Consider the following 19,024-nt stretch of genomic DNA (forward strand, 5'->3'; position numbering starts at 1 on the left):
GTCCCGTGCACATCGTGGCTGAGTTGGAGGTTGGACGTGCGGCACATAGGATAAACGGAATCGCAGCCATCAGGTGCACATCGTGCTAGTTTTTTTAGCACCTGCAATATATCGTATACGATTTCTCGCATGTCTTCACTTGCGTGCCATTTCTCTGGACGCTCCCATCCACCCACACAGCGGCAGCAGCATGCGATAAATCAGATGTAAAAATGGCACATCAAGTACCAAATCGGATGGAAGCACTCCCGGGGAGCTGCCGGGGGAGTTCAAGGGAAATCGGATCCGACTTGTGCCTCAGACAAGTCGCAGTAATATATGGGGGGCTTTACTCAGGGGTTAAAGTGAGGGGGAAAGAGGTGGAACTGAGTTCCACCACCTCTAATGGTAGGGGGAACTAGTTCCACCACCTCCATTTCCCTGCACAGTAATTCCAACATAAAAACCTGCCCCCATCACCTACATCAATAGATGTGTTACTGATGAGCTGCAGTCACCTCCCCCTTCCTCCGGTTCTATGGTCCTCCTCCATCTACAGCCCACCCCTCCTGGTACTCACACACACTGTGTTTGTTGGACGGCATTTATCCCCTCCTCAGGGCCCAGTAGTTTCCTTTTCTGGCACGATGTATGTGAGGTCATGCTGTCACCGCTGCTGAAGTGAAGAGGAGCCATGAAGAGGAGCAGGCTCTGTGTATCTTGAAGACAAGATGAAAGGGGGCTGGAGTGACAATAGAAGTGGGGAAGCTGCTGGGGGGATACAGGGCATGGAGCTGCTGGAGGGACAGAGGCAGATATGTGTATAAGGGGCACTACTATTGTGGGCATTATGTGTAAGATGCACTACTCCTATGGGCATTCTGTATATAAGCGGCACTACTACTGTGCGCATTATGTGTAAGGGGCACTACTAGTGTGGGCATTTTGTGTATAAGCGGAACTTCTGTGGCCATTATGTGTATAAGTGGCACTACTGTGGTCTTTATGTGTAATGGGCATTACTATGCGGTGTACTGTGAATACAATTGTGCTACTGTGTTGTGCAATTTGAATTGAAAGTACTATTATGTGACCATGTTGTTTCTTTGTGAGATCAATGTCCCTTTATAAAGTATGGGAAGTAGAGCGCTAATTTATAATTTCAGGGCGGTGTTGAAAACACTAGCACTGGCCCTGGCTCCGCTTAATGTGAGGATGGAGGGGGAAGGAGGGGCGGGGGTCTGGTTAAATGAGTTCCACCACCTCTCCAGGACCACTTTAAGCCCTGGCTTTACTCTTTCTTCAGGTCTCTCTTTGAAGGTCAAATAGCGGCATCCATTACTCACTGGCCACAGCATTGTGCTTTGATGAATATTTGAGACTCATCTAACTTCACCTACGATTAATGGTAACTATGACCAGAAAAATACATATATCATCTTGACAACAGTTAGTAGGCATTGTCCAAAACTACATTCGTAATTTAACAATAGACTTGTCATTTACTTTCTTCCCCCAGAACTCTTAAAAGGTGATATACAATGATGATGACTGTCACTTCTGATTGGCTGGTTAACTCCTCCAATTAATAGTACTTAAATAATTAGAATTGCAGCTACTGTATACTATATGAAACTGCCCATTCACTTTACTTAATTTACATTTGAGATTTTAAGATTCTCATTGAGGTACCCATTTATCAACGAGTTTTATTATATGCAAAGAGTGTTAAAACTCGTAAGAGAAAACTTGTTTATAACTGTGCCCCTCATTATTTAAACTAGAAATCAGATAAGATAATTTGAGTATGTATATACAGTAATCGCATTATGTATGGAAAATGCGACTGCAGGATTTATTGTCTAGACAAAAAAAAATTGTATTATATTGTGTACAGATAATGAAACATTATAACCTTTAGTACAGCCTCATCTTTATGCGATTGTGAGTCATTAGTTTACAGTACTCACAAACATAGACAATGAGGCAAAAACTACACATCAACAGGAATGGTAATAACTACACACACACACACACACACACACACACACACACACACACACACACACACACACACACACACACACACACACACACACTTACTGTAAAAGAAAACTAATGTAGGCAAAGAACCAAGAAAAATACAGATATACAGTATATGAATCAGACATCCAACAGAGTCTGTTTGCTTTTTTAGCATTTTCCACTGGGAACTAAAGCATGAAAAGCGTTGGTTAATACATTGGCAGTTTATGTCTTGTTTTTTATATCTGAGTGCCCCCCTGTGATACTTATTTGTTTACATCTGTCTACGGTCAGATATTGGTGGACAATGGGGAATAGATATTGGACAATTATGGAGTAAGTGGCGGATGCCTCTAAAAGTTAGATAAATAGCTTTAAGCATAGTCCAAAATTGTGTGGAAGGTATTATTTAGTGGTGGCGACACAAGCTATAGAACTTATTTATTGTATGGGGTCAGGGATCACATGTAGCTTTCCTGGCTAAAATAATTGCCCAGATTTATCAAGCATTGGAGAGTTATAAATTGCACGGTGATAAAGTACCAAGCAATCAGCTCCTAACTCTCATTTTTCAAACACAGCCTGTAACATGGCAGTTAGGAGGTGGTTGGTTGGTACTTTATCACCGTGCAATTTATCACTCTCCAAGGCTTGATAAATCTGGGCATATATTCCCATTAATACTTATCCTATCAATCCTTATGAGCAGGGGCGTATTAAGAGAGGAGCGGGCCCGTGTGCAGTCTCCAACGCGGGCCCACTCCTCTCTAGCAGACAGTGCCAATGAGTCTGAGCACTAGGTGGTGTGCAAGTCTCCGAAAAAATGTTGGCACAGCCATTTTCCCTGCCATTTTCCCTACTGTGTATGCAAAAAACACCATTAAAATTGCAGCCACACCATTTTCCCGGACACCTGTGCACAGGAGTAATTTATATGATGAATTAATATCAAAATACACAAGAAGTTAGTGCTCACAAAGCAATGTTGACAATTATTATATAACTATATAAATGTTCTAGGAGGTGGATCAGCATTAGTATAATGAATGCACGTTAAAAAAAACTGTAAAAAAAAATGCATAAAAATTGAGTATATAAAAAAACCCTGCATTGGCTGTTCTAGCCTTTATCCAGGTTGTGGGAAAAAGGAATATTTAAAAGTCAAATCCATTCACTACAGGCAGAAAATTACAAGGACACAGTCCTAAATTGATTTGAACTGTCAGACCCACAAGTGAATCATTTATACCCTGTGTTGGGCAGTGTGGGAGCCGTGAATTGATCACCCGTCCTCCGCTGTGGGAGTTTGAATGCCGCTAATTACTTTCAGCGCAGCCGAATGTATCTCTGTCTCCCCTCCACTGGACCCCGCTTGATGGGAAGGAGCTGGCTAGGAAGTGACAGACGTCTCCATCTTCCAGGGATTGTGCCCCGCTCGACTTCCATGTCGTGCAGATTGTGGGGCAAATATATTAAGCCCGGTGTAGAGATAAAGCAAAGATAAGTGGAAGGTGATAACGCATCACCCAATCATTACGGGTTTGAAAAATTTCAGGAGCTGATTGGCTGGTGCCTTATCACCTTTCACCGCTTTATCACTTCTCCAGGTTTAATACATCTGCCCCACTGTGTGTGGGATCCAACTTCAAAGTGCAGCTATCCCAGGTATCCTCTAACGTGTTTCGCTCTCTGCAGGAGCTTTTGCGAAAAAGTGAGGGCATTTATATATTTTATATAATAATTGTCGACATTGTTTTTAAATGTGAGCACTAAAATCTTGTGTATTTTGTTATTAATTCATCATATAAGTAAAAAATATCAACACAAACATTTGTTATTAGTTGTGCTTTCACCCAAACCAGTGTGCAATCAGGTTAACAGTGCAAGGTGGATGTTTACAAATACACAAAGGTCTTATAAAAAGGCAATGTTTATATTGTATGAAACCACGGCCTGATTCATGTTTGTAAGTAAGGCAAACAAAGCGCAGAACTTTGTATCTGGAACAAACCATGTTGCCATACAAGGGGAGTGAATACATTTATATTGTTTCTGTGCAGGGTAAATCTTTGCTGCTTTTGCATGTAGCCCACAAATGTTAAACAGCTTTATTTTTACATTGCAATTTAGAATTTAAGTTTGAACACACTCCATCCAAATCTAAATCTCTCTACACATGTTGCATCTGCCCCACCTGCAGTGCAGCATGGTTTTGCCCAGTTGCTTGCTTTTTTGCTTTACTTGCAAACATAAATCAGGCCCTATGATACATATATCAGAGGAAAACGATTGTTTATTCCGTGACAATCGGGGGGAATGGCAGTATCCATTGCCACATAAGCCTTAGGCTCTTTGCCTGCGGATGTTTCAATTTCATTGCATTAAACACCTCAATATCTTTGTCATCCAGGAGCCATCCAAACATGACTAGCTTATTCAAGCTATGAAGCCTGGACACGCATTGGACTAAGGCAATCAGAGTTACAGGGTCTGTTTTAAATTGATGAGAATACACTCTTGAAATAATGAGTTCTTTCAATTTTGGCAGATTATCTACAACTTGGAAGAAGTCTCTCCATCCAGTCTGTGTGATGTTGAGATTATTGTCAAGATTTAAATTCTGTAGATTTCGTAAGTGGCCATCTGCGCACACTTTTGCTGTAATAAAAATAAAGAAGAAATATAATAATATCAACACTAAATTCAGTTTCCACACGCCTGAAAGATAATTCTCACGGACTCCCTAGAAACATTCTAGTGCCATAGTTTGTCCACAACAAGTGGAATCCTGTAGCACAGTATTATACAGTATGAATAAATAATCATAACAGGATTTTAATTGTTTTGCAAAATCAAAGAAAAATGGTTATTTTCAGCTCTGAAACTGCATCCCATCATGTTTTGGAGCTACAGAAAATGTTCTATATCATATGTACCATCTATATATAAAGTATTGAAAAACAATCTGATTGGAACTGCCTTGGAAGAGCTACGTAGTGGGTGATATTCAATTATGCATGGGAGATTTAAAAAACCCTGCGGCACTGGGTTTTTCCCACAGCTGCATGGTTTTCCTATTCAATTGCAGGAGAGAAAATGAGATGCAGTGGTGTAAATTTACTAAAATATGAGTTCTATTTAAGATGGGATGTTGCCCATAGCAACCAATCAGATCCTACTTCTCATTTATCCAGTACCTTTTAGAAGATAATACCTGGAATCTGATTGGTTGCTATGAGCAACATCCCATTTAAAATAGAATTCCCAATTTAGTTAATTTACCCCAGTGATTTCTATAGAAATCACATCTTTTTTTCTCGTATCCGCAGAGCAAGTCTGACTTTTTCTTTTTTAGGAAGAATTATCAGGACTTGCTCTGGTACCCTTGTGCCAACCCCCCCCCTCCCCCACCCCTCCCCCCCTTACAGCAGAGACCAACAGACTGGTAAGTATCTTTTTTTTAATCTTGCACGTGAGGTGAGGTAAAAGCCAGATTTACACGCAACATATGTGCCCAAGAGTTCATGTGGGCATTATACACAGATGTAGCACAGTATACTGTATACTGCTGGAAAATGGTGAGTGTTGATCAGTTCAGTGCAGAGAAGGTAAGCAGGAATGCACTGCCTCACCTGTCAGGTTTTTTACTCCAGAGTTTTGACTATAAAAATGAGTAGAATAATACCAAAAAGATATTTATAATATATTTTTTCAATTGTTCATATACTTTATATAGTCAAAACTCTGGCGTATACTGGAGTATGACAGGAACAGCTCTGCTCACCTCACCGCACATCACTGCTGCAGAGTTTTCTAAGCAGAAAACCCAATGTGCATTTTTTTCCACCTTCACTCATTTGAATTCCAAAACCTGGAATGCTAGGTGACTACGGGGTAAATTTACTAATCAACAACAATGGACAGAAAAAGGATTGTCTCTACGTTGGCGCACTTAGAAAAAGAAAAACTTATATATTTTATTAAAATATTACTTTTATTTTTATTCAATAAAAATTGCCTATCAATTGAGAAACATATTTGTGAAAAAACGTAAAGAAATTGTGCACTATGAGTGATTAAATTATGTGCTTGAAAAATGAAAAGCTGATTCACTGTGCTCAAATAATTGTTCCGCTCAATTTATTATTTTAATTAAATATCACTGGAATTGTTTGTATTTTTATTGTTTTATTTTTATTATTATTGTTCTTGGTAATTGTTATGTATTAAATATAAATCAAGACAGCATATATTACACAATTATGAAAAAGAGAGCATGGGTAAGTAACCATAGTATGACACAGACCTCAGAGGTAAGTATTAAGTTCAGATACTCCTAGGACATAATCAGTCCCTTTGTATGCATTTAAATGTCATGGTGAAAACTCATGATTCTATAAGATAGGATTATTTGCAGGCAAACCATGCCATTAATGGTTCCTTTGAAAGAACTCCATTGACAAAAACCCTGGTATATGCACTGTTAATTAGTCTTTCGTATGCAACAAGATCGTGTCTATTATATGGGCCTCGTTAAAGCATTTGTGAAACGCGCACGTCAGCGTTTCAGAACGGTGCTGTTAAGCCCGCTCACACTGATCACTGTGCCTAACATGCCTATACACTAGGAAAATATGTTATAGATCACTGTAATTGCCTGGTTACTGTTATGTAGTAATCTATAATTATCAAATGTGTCAGAATCTGAATTGCATATGAATAGCCGTTGATACAATTAATATATAGGGATCATTGAACCTCAGGCGGCTTACATTAGCTGCAGACAGCAACGATTCGGCATGCTTTGAAGTAGAAACTCTGTTGCATTAATAGTGAAGGAATTAATTGACATGAAGAAACATATGATGTCTATCAACACTATAAAATGCTTATAGTTTCTTTATTAAGTTACTGTTAACTGTCCCGCAGTAAAATTGAAACTGTGAGACGCGCTGGAAATACACCCGCTCATCCAGATCAAAAAGTGAGGGACTATTGAACCCTGGGCGGCATGTAATCACAATAACTATAGATAGCATCAATTGGGCATGCTCCGAAATAGCATTTCTGTTACACTGATAGTGTAAGAATTAAGTGACATACAGAAATATATGATGTTTTTCAACACTTTATGATGCACATAAATTCCTTATCAAGCTACTGATTATTGTCCCGCAGCAATATTAGAACTGTGAGACGCGCTGTCAATATATCCACCTATTTTGATAAACGTGTGCAACCTCAGCACAGCCATAGGTGGTAAGGGATCTTTCAGCATAAGATAGCAACAAGTAGCATAGAACGGACACACCTGGGTGAACGGGTGGTACCTACATCACATATACTATCAGAATTGTGGAAGTATGTTAAAACAGAATAAAATATAATAAAAACATTACTCTTAAGGGATGAGGATTGGAATGAGCATCAATACATAAGTCCTTTCAGCATCTAGCGGACCAGTGTATTGTAGTCTTATAAACAGCGTGGGCTTAGTAACCTAGATTAATTATGCAACAGGCGAACAGGCAAGATCTGGGAGAACAAAATTAATATAATTTATTATTATTCAAATGTCCAGTGAATATTAATGCAAGCAGACCATTAAGGGAGACAATCGTTAGTTCTAAGTATAACGGAAGATCTGTTAGGATATAGCAGGCTTACTACAGAGTGTGGTAACAAATAAAGCCAGAGAAGCTTTTAACCACATACTGTGCATATTAACATCATAAACCATTGAAGGTGATGTGAGTGCGGCAAGCAGCCGCGAATACTCATAATATCAGCCCTAATTCATTAATATTCCTATTTGACATCAAATTAATTATAAAGGGCCACTTCGTACAATAGACCTGACTCAACTGGTGTATAACAGCCTGAAATAATTTATTATTCAAAGATCATTGTCAATGGAGTCATGATGCATGCTGCGTTTAGACCCATATAATAGACACGATCTTGTTGCATATGAAAGACTAATTAACAGTGCATATACCAGGGTCTTTTGTCAATGGAGTTCTTTCAAAGGAACCATTAATGGCACATTTTGCCTGCAAATAATCCTATCTTATAGAATCATGAGTTTTCACCATGACATTTAAATGCATACAAAGGGACTGATTATGTCCTAGGAGTATCTGAACCTAATACTTACCTCTGAAGTCTGTGTCATACTATGGTTACTTACCTTGCTATCTTTTTCATAATTGTGTAATATATGCTGTCTTGATTTATATTTAATACATAACAATTACCAAGAATAATAATAATAATAATAATAATAATAATAATAATAAAAAAACAATAAAAAATAATAATAAAAATACGAACAGTTCCAGTGATATTTAATTAAAATAATAAATTGAGCGGAACAATTATTTGAGCACAGTGAATCAGCTTTTAATTTTTCAAGCACATAATTTAATCACTCATAGTGCACAATTTATTTACGTTTTTTCACAAATATGTTTCTCAATTGCTAGGAAATTTTTATTGAATAAAAATAAAAGTTATATTTTAATAAAATATATACGTTTTTCTTTTTCTAAGTGCACCAACGAAGAGACAATCCTTTTTCTGTCCATTGTTGTTCTCTACTTTTAATGTCTATGGCAGCACCCCCTGTGGATGTAAGCAGAATTTTTTATGCAATAATACAATTTGGGGATCATGTTACTGAATAATATCATAAACTTTGTCTGGTGCAGGAGACATCCCTTTCCCCCATCTTCCCTATATACTGTATATATATAAATTTACTAATCAGCCATTTTAGATTGCAACTTTTTTGGAAAAAAAATAATCAGTAATTACTAAACTCTTGTGTTTCTTCAATTTGAGTTTTCTGATGTTGATGTCATTCGTACTGCAGGGCAGTGTTTTATGGGGGAGTTTAGTAAAACACTGCTGTACATGACACAATGAAGTCCGGCTGGATCAGTGAGATCCGTGCAGGGAATCACTGTGTTGAGTATTAAAATAGTTAAAAATAAAAATTGTGTGGGGGTCCCCCCTCCTAAGAATAACCAGCCCTGGGCTGTTTAAGTCGGTACTGGTTCTTAAAATACCGGGAAAAATTTGTGTAGGGTCTCCCTGTATTTTAAGAATTAGCACCGTCCAATTTTTTTTTCACATTTTTTTCACATAAAGGTTGAGTATCCCTTATCCAAAATTCAAAACCCCACATTTTTGGGTCCGCTACTGAGATAATGATATATATATATATATATAAATAGAAAGGAATTATTGCGCCACTTGTGTTCACCAACGCTTACAGACCATAGGTGTATGATGTACCATACAAGTAAAATTGACACTCCCTAGAGATTTAAAAGGGCGTCTGCTGACCCCCAAACAGGGATGGTGGTTCCCTGGAGTATAAACTTAAATACACAAGGGGGGGGGGGGGGGTTATAGCGACCAATGGTGTCTAAAAGGATAAAAGCTCACACTGTAGGTGGATGAATGAAAATCTAAAATACAGTTTATTCACATAAACAATTTAAAACAACAAATCTTTTTTTAAAAATGGGATAAAAAGTATACACATAAAATATAATACCAGTTAAAATGTATAGATAAGAAAAACATTTTTCTTAACTTGGTATGCAGTCACTGCCAGGTTGCTATATATATATATATATATATATATATATATATATATAGAAAGAGGAATTAAGACCCCTTAATTGTGCTATTATCTGATAGCTCAAACCACTGAGAAATACCCCCTGTCAGAAGGAGTACTATACATAGAATAGACAAAAAACAATGGTTCTCTTGGGAGCTTGACCACCACAGGTATCTCGTATTATAAAAATAATTTATTAAAACAACATATTACAAATGTATTTTAAAACATGAACCACATGATCACACATGTCACTTGAATAATACATTCATTTCTGATAATCTATTGTAAAGATGTTTTCAATTATTCGGTGAAGTACTTATTTCTCAATATGGAAAAAGCATGTATGATCTGTTCACCAATTCATGGAAACGCACAATCGTTGAACCCAACGCGTTTCGTCCGTTAGGACTTCATCAGGGGTGCGCATCAACAAATGGCTTCACCAAAAGAAAAACAAACAGAGTATGAACTCGCTGAGAGTGTATTCCTGTTGATACTAACAGACCATCAAATTGTAGATGTTGACCGAAGTAAATCAGTAATGCTTCGGTGTGTTTCCTTCCAATAACTCCTGTTTGGATTTCACAAATCTATAAGGGCAATCTGGACGGAATCAAAAAGGTACTATTCGGTCAAACCCTGGCGTGTTGTCTCAAGGTCCACCTCACAGCTATGAGGTGGACCTTGAGACAACACGCCAGGGTTTGACAGAATAGTACCTTTTTGATTAGTATCAACAGGAATACACTCTCAGCAAGTTCATACTCTGTTTTTTTGTTTTTTTGGTGAAGCCATTTGTTGATGCACACCCCTGATGAAGTCCTAACGGACAAAATGCGTTGGGTTCAACGATTGTGCGTTTCCATGAATTGGTGAACAGATCATACATGCTTTTTCCATATTGAGAAATAAGTACTTCACCGAATAATTGAAAACATCTTTACAATAGATTATCAGAAATGAATGTATTATTCAAGTGACATGTGTGATCATGTGATTCATGTTTTGGAAATACATTTGTAATATGTTGTTTTAATAAATTATTTTTATAATACGAGATACCTGTGGTGGTCAAGCTCCCAAGAGAACCATTGTTTTTTGTCTATATATATATATATATATATATATATATTTATTACATCTACATATATCTATACATATAATATATATATATATATATATATACATATATCTATATATCTCTATCTATCTATCTATATCTACATATATATCTACATATATATATATATATAATATATATATACATATATATATATATATATATATATATGTCATCATCTCGGTATGGGACCCAAAAATGTGAGATTTAGAATTTTTTGATAAGGGATGCTCAACCTGTATTTGACACACTTTTATGTAGAGAAGCATGCACATATCTCACTGATCTGTGCACGGTTCTCCAGACACGTCAGCCAAAAACAGGTCTATTTGAAAGTTCTATTTCTGTACGAATTCCATGCTTTTGCGACAGTGTTTCAGAATTGTCAGCTGTGATTGAGAATACGAATCCTTAGTAAATTCACGTTTTCTATGAGATGTATATGAAAATCCATCCATGTTGGCAGATAGTCTATTGATTTGTATTTGTGTGGATGGCTGTCTATCTCAAAACGAATTGGTTAAAGTCTGCCGTGATTTGTGTTTAGTAAATTACTGAGATGGCATTTTCCGCCGAATGGAATTGGGAGCCTAGTAAATTTCCCTTTACCAGCCTCAGGATGTCTAGCAGGGATAAATAAAATATTATAGAACTTATAGTTCCACAACAGCTTGAGAAATGAATGCTGTACTTTTAAACTGCTTAAGCAAATATAAAACTGAAGTTTTTCAACTGCTTCATTTCCTATGATTTTCACCATGCAGTGGTACAGTGTCTCATATCACTTACCTAATACCAGCACGCTGCTGTCACTCAGTAATCTATAGTTGATGATGAGTTTCCTGAGGTTGGGCATATACTGGAATTGCTGTATAAAACATGTCACTGTTTCCCTCACTGCATCTCCACCTGGGAGACAAATTTCTTCAAGGAGCTTGAGAGACGGTAGAGCTTCCACTGAGGATCAAATATTTAGGGGCACATGAAATACAAAATAATAAAGAACATAATTCAGGATAGTTTTTTAAATATATGCGCACACTAAATGGGCGACGTGGGTCACTTCCCCTACTTCTTCAATTGCAATACTACCAAATTCCATTCCCTTACATGTTCCATACCACCACTTCTAAATTTCCACCTCTATCACTGCACAAACATGTTAGGATCAATAATAAACAGCAAGGTGTGGGTATGCAAATAGGAGGATGACTGTAATGGACTTTTTATTATCCCAAATAACTACGTACATATAGAGCAGTGGTTTTTGTACCATGGTCAAGGATTCTGAGGAGAACCTATGGTCTCCTGTGATATATATGTTATTGATTAAAGCAGGGCTCGACAAATCCCGGGCACCGGCGTAGCAAATGTCCCATTAGGCACATGAGGAACGTGTCTAGGGGTGCCACTTGTTTGGGGGCGGCACTTGGATGCTTGTGTTGTTACTGTCAGACAAAATGTACCAGTAACTGCTAAACAGTTCTACTGTACTGTACCATATGCCATTTTGATTGGAGAGTAAATGGGTAGGACATGCACATAGAGCCCCTGTAAGTTGTCCTATTTAGTAAATATGTATACATACAGTAATAAAAAATAAAAAGATGTCATAGTGGCCTTTTTATTATTCTATCAAATGAGAGCTTATAACCAATCACTGAAAATGATACAATTCGGCAAGGGGTGGGTGGGCGGGGCAGCCATTACTATTGTGCCTAGGGGCCCCCCTCACCCCTAAATTTGTCCCTGGACACCAGGTCACCATGGGGACCTAGATTTTAGTACTGGGGGCTAGGTTTTGCAAGAGCCAGGTACACTACAATTAAAGCTAATTATACCCTGTGTGTTGGGTATGGGTATCCGTCAAGGACGTGCAGTCAGGGGAGGCAGTGCCTCCCCTGTCATAGTGATTAAAATAATACAAAGAAGATATTTATAACACAGATTCTGTGATAGATATCTTCTTTGGATTATTCTAATCATTTCCCGGGTATGGGTCATTAGGTCGACAAGATTTGTGTGGACAGTCATTAGGTCGACCACTATTGGTCGACATGCACTGGGTCAATGGGGTGACTAAGTCAACAGGGTCATTAGGTCGACTTGAACAAGCTCGACATGGAAAGAGATCGACATGAGGTTTTTTTTACTTTTTTTGGTGTAGTTTTCTTCGTAAAGTGACGGGGAACCCCAATTAGTGTACCGTGTCCCCTCGCATGGCTCGCTTTGCTCGCTATGCTTCGGGCAGGGTGCCTCGCTCTGCTACCGCTGCGCTCGGCACAGGTTACCGTTCCCAATTGTAGTCCACGTGGTTTGTAAAGTATGAAAAAGTTAAAAAAATATAAAATTTTCTGAAAAACTCATGTCGACCTTTTCCATGTCGACCTAATGACCATGTCAACCTAGTGCATGTCGACAAATAGTGGTCGACCTAATGACTGTCGACCTAAGTCTTGTTGACCTAATGACCATAAGCCTCATTTCCCCCCTGTGAATATGCCTGCACATGGGGATGGGAGGCAGCGGGAGAGGTGCTTCCCGCTGACAATATAAAGTTTGGGTAGCGGGGGGCGGTCATGGGACGGGGCCAAGCCATGGGCTGTAAAAGCCCATTAAAAAACCACAGTGTAGCGGCACCGATACATGTGCCTCAATGACAGGGTGTTATGCACACCAGTGCCTGCAGGAATGTACTGGTGTCAGAACTGTTATGCACTCCAGCGCCTGCAGGAATGTACTGGTGTTTGAACTGTTATGCACACCAGTGCCTGCAGGAATGTACTGGTGTCTGAACGGATAGGTATGCAAAACAAATGAACTCACAGACAGACTGGGGAATATGACATTACGTACACAGAAGGTGATAGGGTAACAAAATACACACAAAGTGAACAGAGAAGCCCAGAGGCTAAGGAACTGGGTGTCTCCCTAGTATTAGTAATGCTCAGATGGGAAAAGCAAGATGTTGTGTTTTAATACGTAGAGAACCCGAAATGTTGTTGCTAAGGGCAACAGCAAAACCCTAAAGGGTTACCAACGGGTGTGGCAGTAAACTCCTTGGTCAGAGATGGAATGATAGACACAAGGAGAGTCTCCACAATCCTAATTCTCACTTGCAGTGCACAGGTTCAGCTTACTGCCACTAAACTGACACCTGACACCTTGCACAGTGAGACAGGATTTAGGCAGGCAAGTCTTAGAATACAGCCGCAAACTTGCTAAGTTCACAGAGTAGTAAAAGAACCCCAGCAAGTTAAACGACTGACTCCAGTCTTACTGCTAGGTCTGGATTGGCAGAGTGTAGTACCAAATCCCCAGGCCTATTTGCAGTAAGCAACAACAAATACAAAGCTACACAGTACTGGCTAACTTTCAGGAACTGACTAACCAACAAAGATTCAGCAGCATCTGCTTAACCTGAGAAGAGGCCTTATAAAGCAGGTGCTGTCCATGCCCCACTCAGACCTCACAGACTGTGAGCACAAAAACCAGCACCGGATCCCCTGCCGTGCACAGAGCCTGTAACCACTGCACAGCAAAAGACCCGAACCGGAGTATCAGCTGCGCTCAGGTTACTCCACTAGCACTTGTCTCCCGGTTGCCATGACGACGTGGCAGCACAGGGCAGGAGACCCTAACAGTACCCCCCCTCTGACGAGGGGTCAAAGAACCCCTACCACCGGGTTTATCGGGGAACTGCGAGAAGAAAGAGCGTATCAGTCTGGGGGCATGAAGATCACAACTGCGCACCCACGACCGCTCCTCCGGGCCATACCCCTTCCAGTGCACCAAAAATGACAGCCGACCCCGAACCATCTTGGAGTCAAGAATCCTTTCAACAACAAACTCCCTCTGGCCACGTATCAGAAGAGGGGAAGGTCTTCCACTGGAAGAAGGATTACTAATCGCCCGTTTTAAAAGGGAACAATGAAATGTTTTATTGATACCCAAAGAACGGGGCAGATCTAACTGAAATGCCACCGGATTGATAACCCTGGTGATCTTATAAGGGCCGATGAACCGGGGGCCTAACTTATGAGATGGCTGTCTCAACTTCAAATTCTTGGTAGACAACCAGACGAAGTCTCCTAATTTGAAGCTGCAGGGTCTTTTCCGCTTATCAAAAACCCTTTTGGTCACTAATGACACAGACACAAGGGCTTTCTTCACTTTCCGCCAAATACCTCTAAGGACCGAAACCACAGAGGAACCACCAGGCGTGGAGTCCAGGGGGTCAAAAGAATTGGCCTTAGGATGATGCCCATACACACAAAGGAAGGGAGAGATCCCTGTAGCAGAGTGAGCCGCGTTGTTATAGGCAAACTCCGCCATGGACAGATGAGCAACCCAGTCAGTCTGACACTTGGAGACATAACACCTGAGGAACTGCTCCAAGGACTGGTTCACCCTTTCAGTCTGCCCATTAGACTGCGGATGGTAGCCTGACGACAAGCTGACAGAAATCTGGAGATCGGAACAAAATGCCCTCCAGAATTTGGCCACAAACTGGGATCCGCGGTCAGAGACCACATCAAGTGGCAACCCGTGGAGACGCACAACATGCAGCATAAATAATTCAGACAGGCGTCTGGCCGATGGCAGCACAACCAGTGGAACGAAGTGCGCCATCTTCGAAAACCTGTCAACGACAACCCAGATGGCTGTCATCCCCGAGGATTTGGGCAAGTCCACCACAAAATCCATTGAAATGTGGGTCCATGGCTTAGATGGGATAGAGAGTGGATGTAATGGGCCAACAGGAACCCCTCTAGGAGTCTTATTTCGGGCACAGATGTCACATGCCCGAACCCACTGATCCACATCCTTAGCCACCGAGGGCCACCACACCGCCCTAGATAGCAACTCCCGAGTTCTGGCAATACCCGGGTGACCTGCCGACTTCTTGGCATGGAATTCCAGGAACACTCGCTGTCTTAACCTAGGAGGCACAAACAAAAGACCTACCGGAAGGTCTGGAGGAGCCTGCTCCTGTGCTCTAAGGACTAATGATAAGAGGTCCTGGGTAATGCCCACTTTAATACATGATGGGGACACAATGGGCAACGGCTCCTCGGTGGTCTCCTGGATTGGAGCAAAACTCCGCGAGAGCGCATCAGCCTTGATGTTTTTTGACCCAGGGCGATATGTTATCAAAAAATTAAAGCGAGCAAAAAACAAATGCCTGCCTGCCTGGCATTGAGACGCTTTGCTGACTCTAAATATGCCAGATTCTTATGGTCGGTGAGAATTGAGACCACAAACTTAGCCCCCTCAAGCCAGTGTCTCCACTCCTCGAGTGCATCCTTAATAGCCAACAATTCCCGGTTACCCACGTCATAATTCATCTCGGCAGGCGAAAATTTACGGGAAAAGTAAGCACAGGGATGAAGGCGATTATCAGACACTCCCATCTGAGAAAGCACTGCCCCAATACCCATCTCAGAGGCATCCACCTCCACCACAAAAGGACGCTCTGGATCTGGGTGTCGCAGCACCTTGGCCGATACAAATGCCCTTTTGAGACGGGCAAAAGCCGCTTTAGCCTCACAAGACCAGTGAGCAACATCCACCCCTTTCTTAGTGAGTGCCACCAAGGGCGCCACTATAGACGAAAATCCAGCGATAAATCGTCTATAAAAATTCGCAAAGCCCAGGAAACGCTGAAGCGCCTTCAAACTAGTGGGCTGCACCCAATCCAGGACTGCCTGTACCTTGGAACCCTCCATTTGGAAACCTTCTGGGGAGATAATATATCCTAGAAATGCGATTTGCTGAACTTCAAATTCGCACTTCTCCAGCTTCGCCCCAAGCCGGTGGTCTCTGAGTTTCTGGAGGACTAAGCGTACATGCTTCCGATGTTCCTCCAGGGAATGGGAGAAGATTAGGATGTCATCTAAGTATACAACTAAGAATCTATCCAAATATTCCCTGAGCACATCATTCATGAAATCCTGGAAGACTGTCGGGGCATTACAGAGCCCAAAAGGCATCACCAAATATTCATAATGCCCTGAGTGGGTATTAAAGGCAGTCTTCCATTCATCCCCCTCTCTTATTCGGATTAGATTGTACGCACTGCGTAGGTCAATCTTAGAAAAAATGGTGGCAGTACGAAGCTGGTCAAACAAGACCGAAATGAGGGGCAGTGGGTATGAGTTTTTAATCGTGATACGGTTCAATTCCCTGAAGTCGATGCAGGGTCGCAACGAACCATCCTTTTTACCCACGAAGAAGAACCCCGACCCAACTGGAGACTGTGAAGGTCTGATAAATCCCTTAGCCAAGTTCTCCTGAATGTACTCTGCCATAGCCTGAGTCTCAGGACGTGACAGGGAGTACAACCTGCTCTTGGGAAGCTTAGCATTTGGCAACAAATCAATGGCACAGTCATAGGGGCGATGGGGAGGTAGTACCTCTGCAACTTTTTTGGAGAACACGTCCGCAAAATCTGCATAACACCCTGGCAATCCTGGCAAACTTAGCTGCGAGAGCCTGACTGGAAGGCTCAAGCAACTCCTGAAACAATCAGTACCCCAACTAAGAATCTCCCCAGAGACCCAGTCAAATTGAGGATTGTGGGCCCTTAACCAGGGTAACCCCAACACCAATGGGGCAAAAGTACAGACAGTCACATAAAAGGACAATTTTTCAGAGTGTGTGGCTCCAATAAACAAAGAAATCTGGCTAGTGCAAGAGGTAATTTTACCTTGGGATAATGGTTCCCCGTTTAACCCACAAATCTCAATTTCCGATGCCAAGGGTACTAAGGGAACAGAGTGTTTCAGGGCGAATTGGCGGTCCATAAAAACCCCGTCGGCCGCACTGTCCACAAAGGCCTCAGTCTTGACAGTTTGACCGAGGATCTTCAAGGTCACCGGAATGATAAAAGTCTTCTTGGGAAATTCTGACTTCTGGCCTGACAGGATATTTCCCATCACCCCCAGGCCCTCAAGTTTTCTGGCTTTTCTGGGCATGATACTACCACATGACCTTTATTCCCACAGTACAAACACAAGCCCTGCTGTCTCCTCCGCGTCTTCTCACGCGAGGAGAGGTGGGTAGCCCCAATCTGCATAGGCTCCTCGGAAAATTCCTCAGAGTCTGAGGTTCAAGCCTACGCTCTCTCAGCCGTCTATCCACCCGGATGGATAACTGCATGAGCTGATCCAAGCTATCAGGCAAGGGATATTGTACCAGTTGGTCCTTTATCTGGTTAGAAAGACCTCTTCGGTACTGGTGTCTCAGGGCTGGGTCATTCCACTGGGTATCATGGGCCAACCTCCGAAACTCCGTACAGTAAACCTCAACTGGCCTTCGCCCTTGCTTAAGGATCGAAATCTGAGCCTCGGCTGAGGCCGTCTTGTCAGGGTCATCATACAACATGCCCAGTGCCGTAAAAAAAGCATCAACACTTTTAAGCGACGGACAGTCAGGCTGCAACCCATATGCCCAGACCTGTGGGTCTCCTTGTAGCAAGGAAATCACTATGCCCACCTGCTGAATCTCCGACCCAGAAGACTGAGGCCTAAGCCGGAAGTATAGCTTGCAGCTCTCCTTGAAACAAAAGAACTGCGAGCGATCTCCAGAAAAACGATCCAGGAGATTTACTTTCGGCTCCTTAACCCCTGAAGGTGCTGCTGCTGCGGGAGCTCCGCCAGCGGCCTGGGAGGTGTGCATTTTAATGGACAAATCATTAAATTGTCGAGTCAGGACCTGCACCTGATCGACCACCTGTTGCAATGTATTTTGAGGGGTATGCTCCATATTCCCACAAAATTTCAACAGGAGTATTAGGCTGCTGAATATGTTATGCACACCAGTGCCTGCAGGAATGTACTGGTGTCAGAACTGTTATGCACTCCAGCGCCTGCAGGAATGTACTGGTGTTTGAACTGTTATGCACACCAGTGCCTGCAGGAATGTACTGTGTCTGAACGGATAGGTATGCAAAACAAATGAACTCACAGACAGACTGGGGAATATGACATTACGTACACAGAAGGTGATAGGGTAACAAAATACACACAAAGTGAACAGAGAAGCCCAGAGGCTAAGGAACTGGGTGTCTCCCTAGTATTAGTAATGCTCAGATGGGAAAAGCAAGATGTTGTGTTTTAATACGTAGAGAACCCGAAATGCTGTTGCTAAGGGCAACAGCAAAACCCTAAAGGGTTACCAACGGGTGTGGCAGTAAACTCCTTGGTCAGAGATGGAATGATAGACACAAGGAGAGTCTCCACAATCCTAATTCTCACTTGCAG

At 41.4% G+C, this 19,024-nt stretch overlaps 1 protein-coding gene across 1 annotated transcript in view; it reads right to left on the reverse strand.

The window, feature by feature from the left end:
• Positions 1 to 1,791: 1,791 nt before the first annotated feature.
• The window catches only part of LOC134893243 (baculoviral IAP repeat-containing protein 1f-like), a 217,664-nt gene continuing 200,431 nt past the window's right edge, over positions 1,792 to 19,024 (reverse strand). Inside the window, exons 17-18 of the mRNA XM_063913674.1 lie at positions 11,550 to 11,717; positions 1,792 to 4,662 (exon numbers count right to left, since the gene is read on the reverse strand). Coding sequence (XP_063769744.1) covers positions 4,298 to 4,662; positions 11,550 to 11,717 — 533 coding nt within the window. The 3' untranslated portion in view covers positions 1,792 to 4,297. The remainder of the gene's footprint in view (positions 4,663 to 11,549; positions 11,718 to 19,024) is intronic.

The sequence above is a fragment of the Pseudophryne corroboree genome, chromosome 1 (assembly GCF_028390025.1).
Source record: "Pseudophryne corroboree isolate aPseCor3 chromosome 1, aPseCor3.hap2, whole genome shotgun sequence".
Taxonomy (NCBI): Eukaryota; Metazoa; Chordata; class Amphibia; order Anura; family Myobatrachidae; genus Pseudophryne; species Pseudophryne corroboree.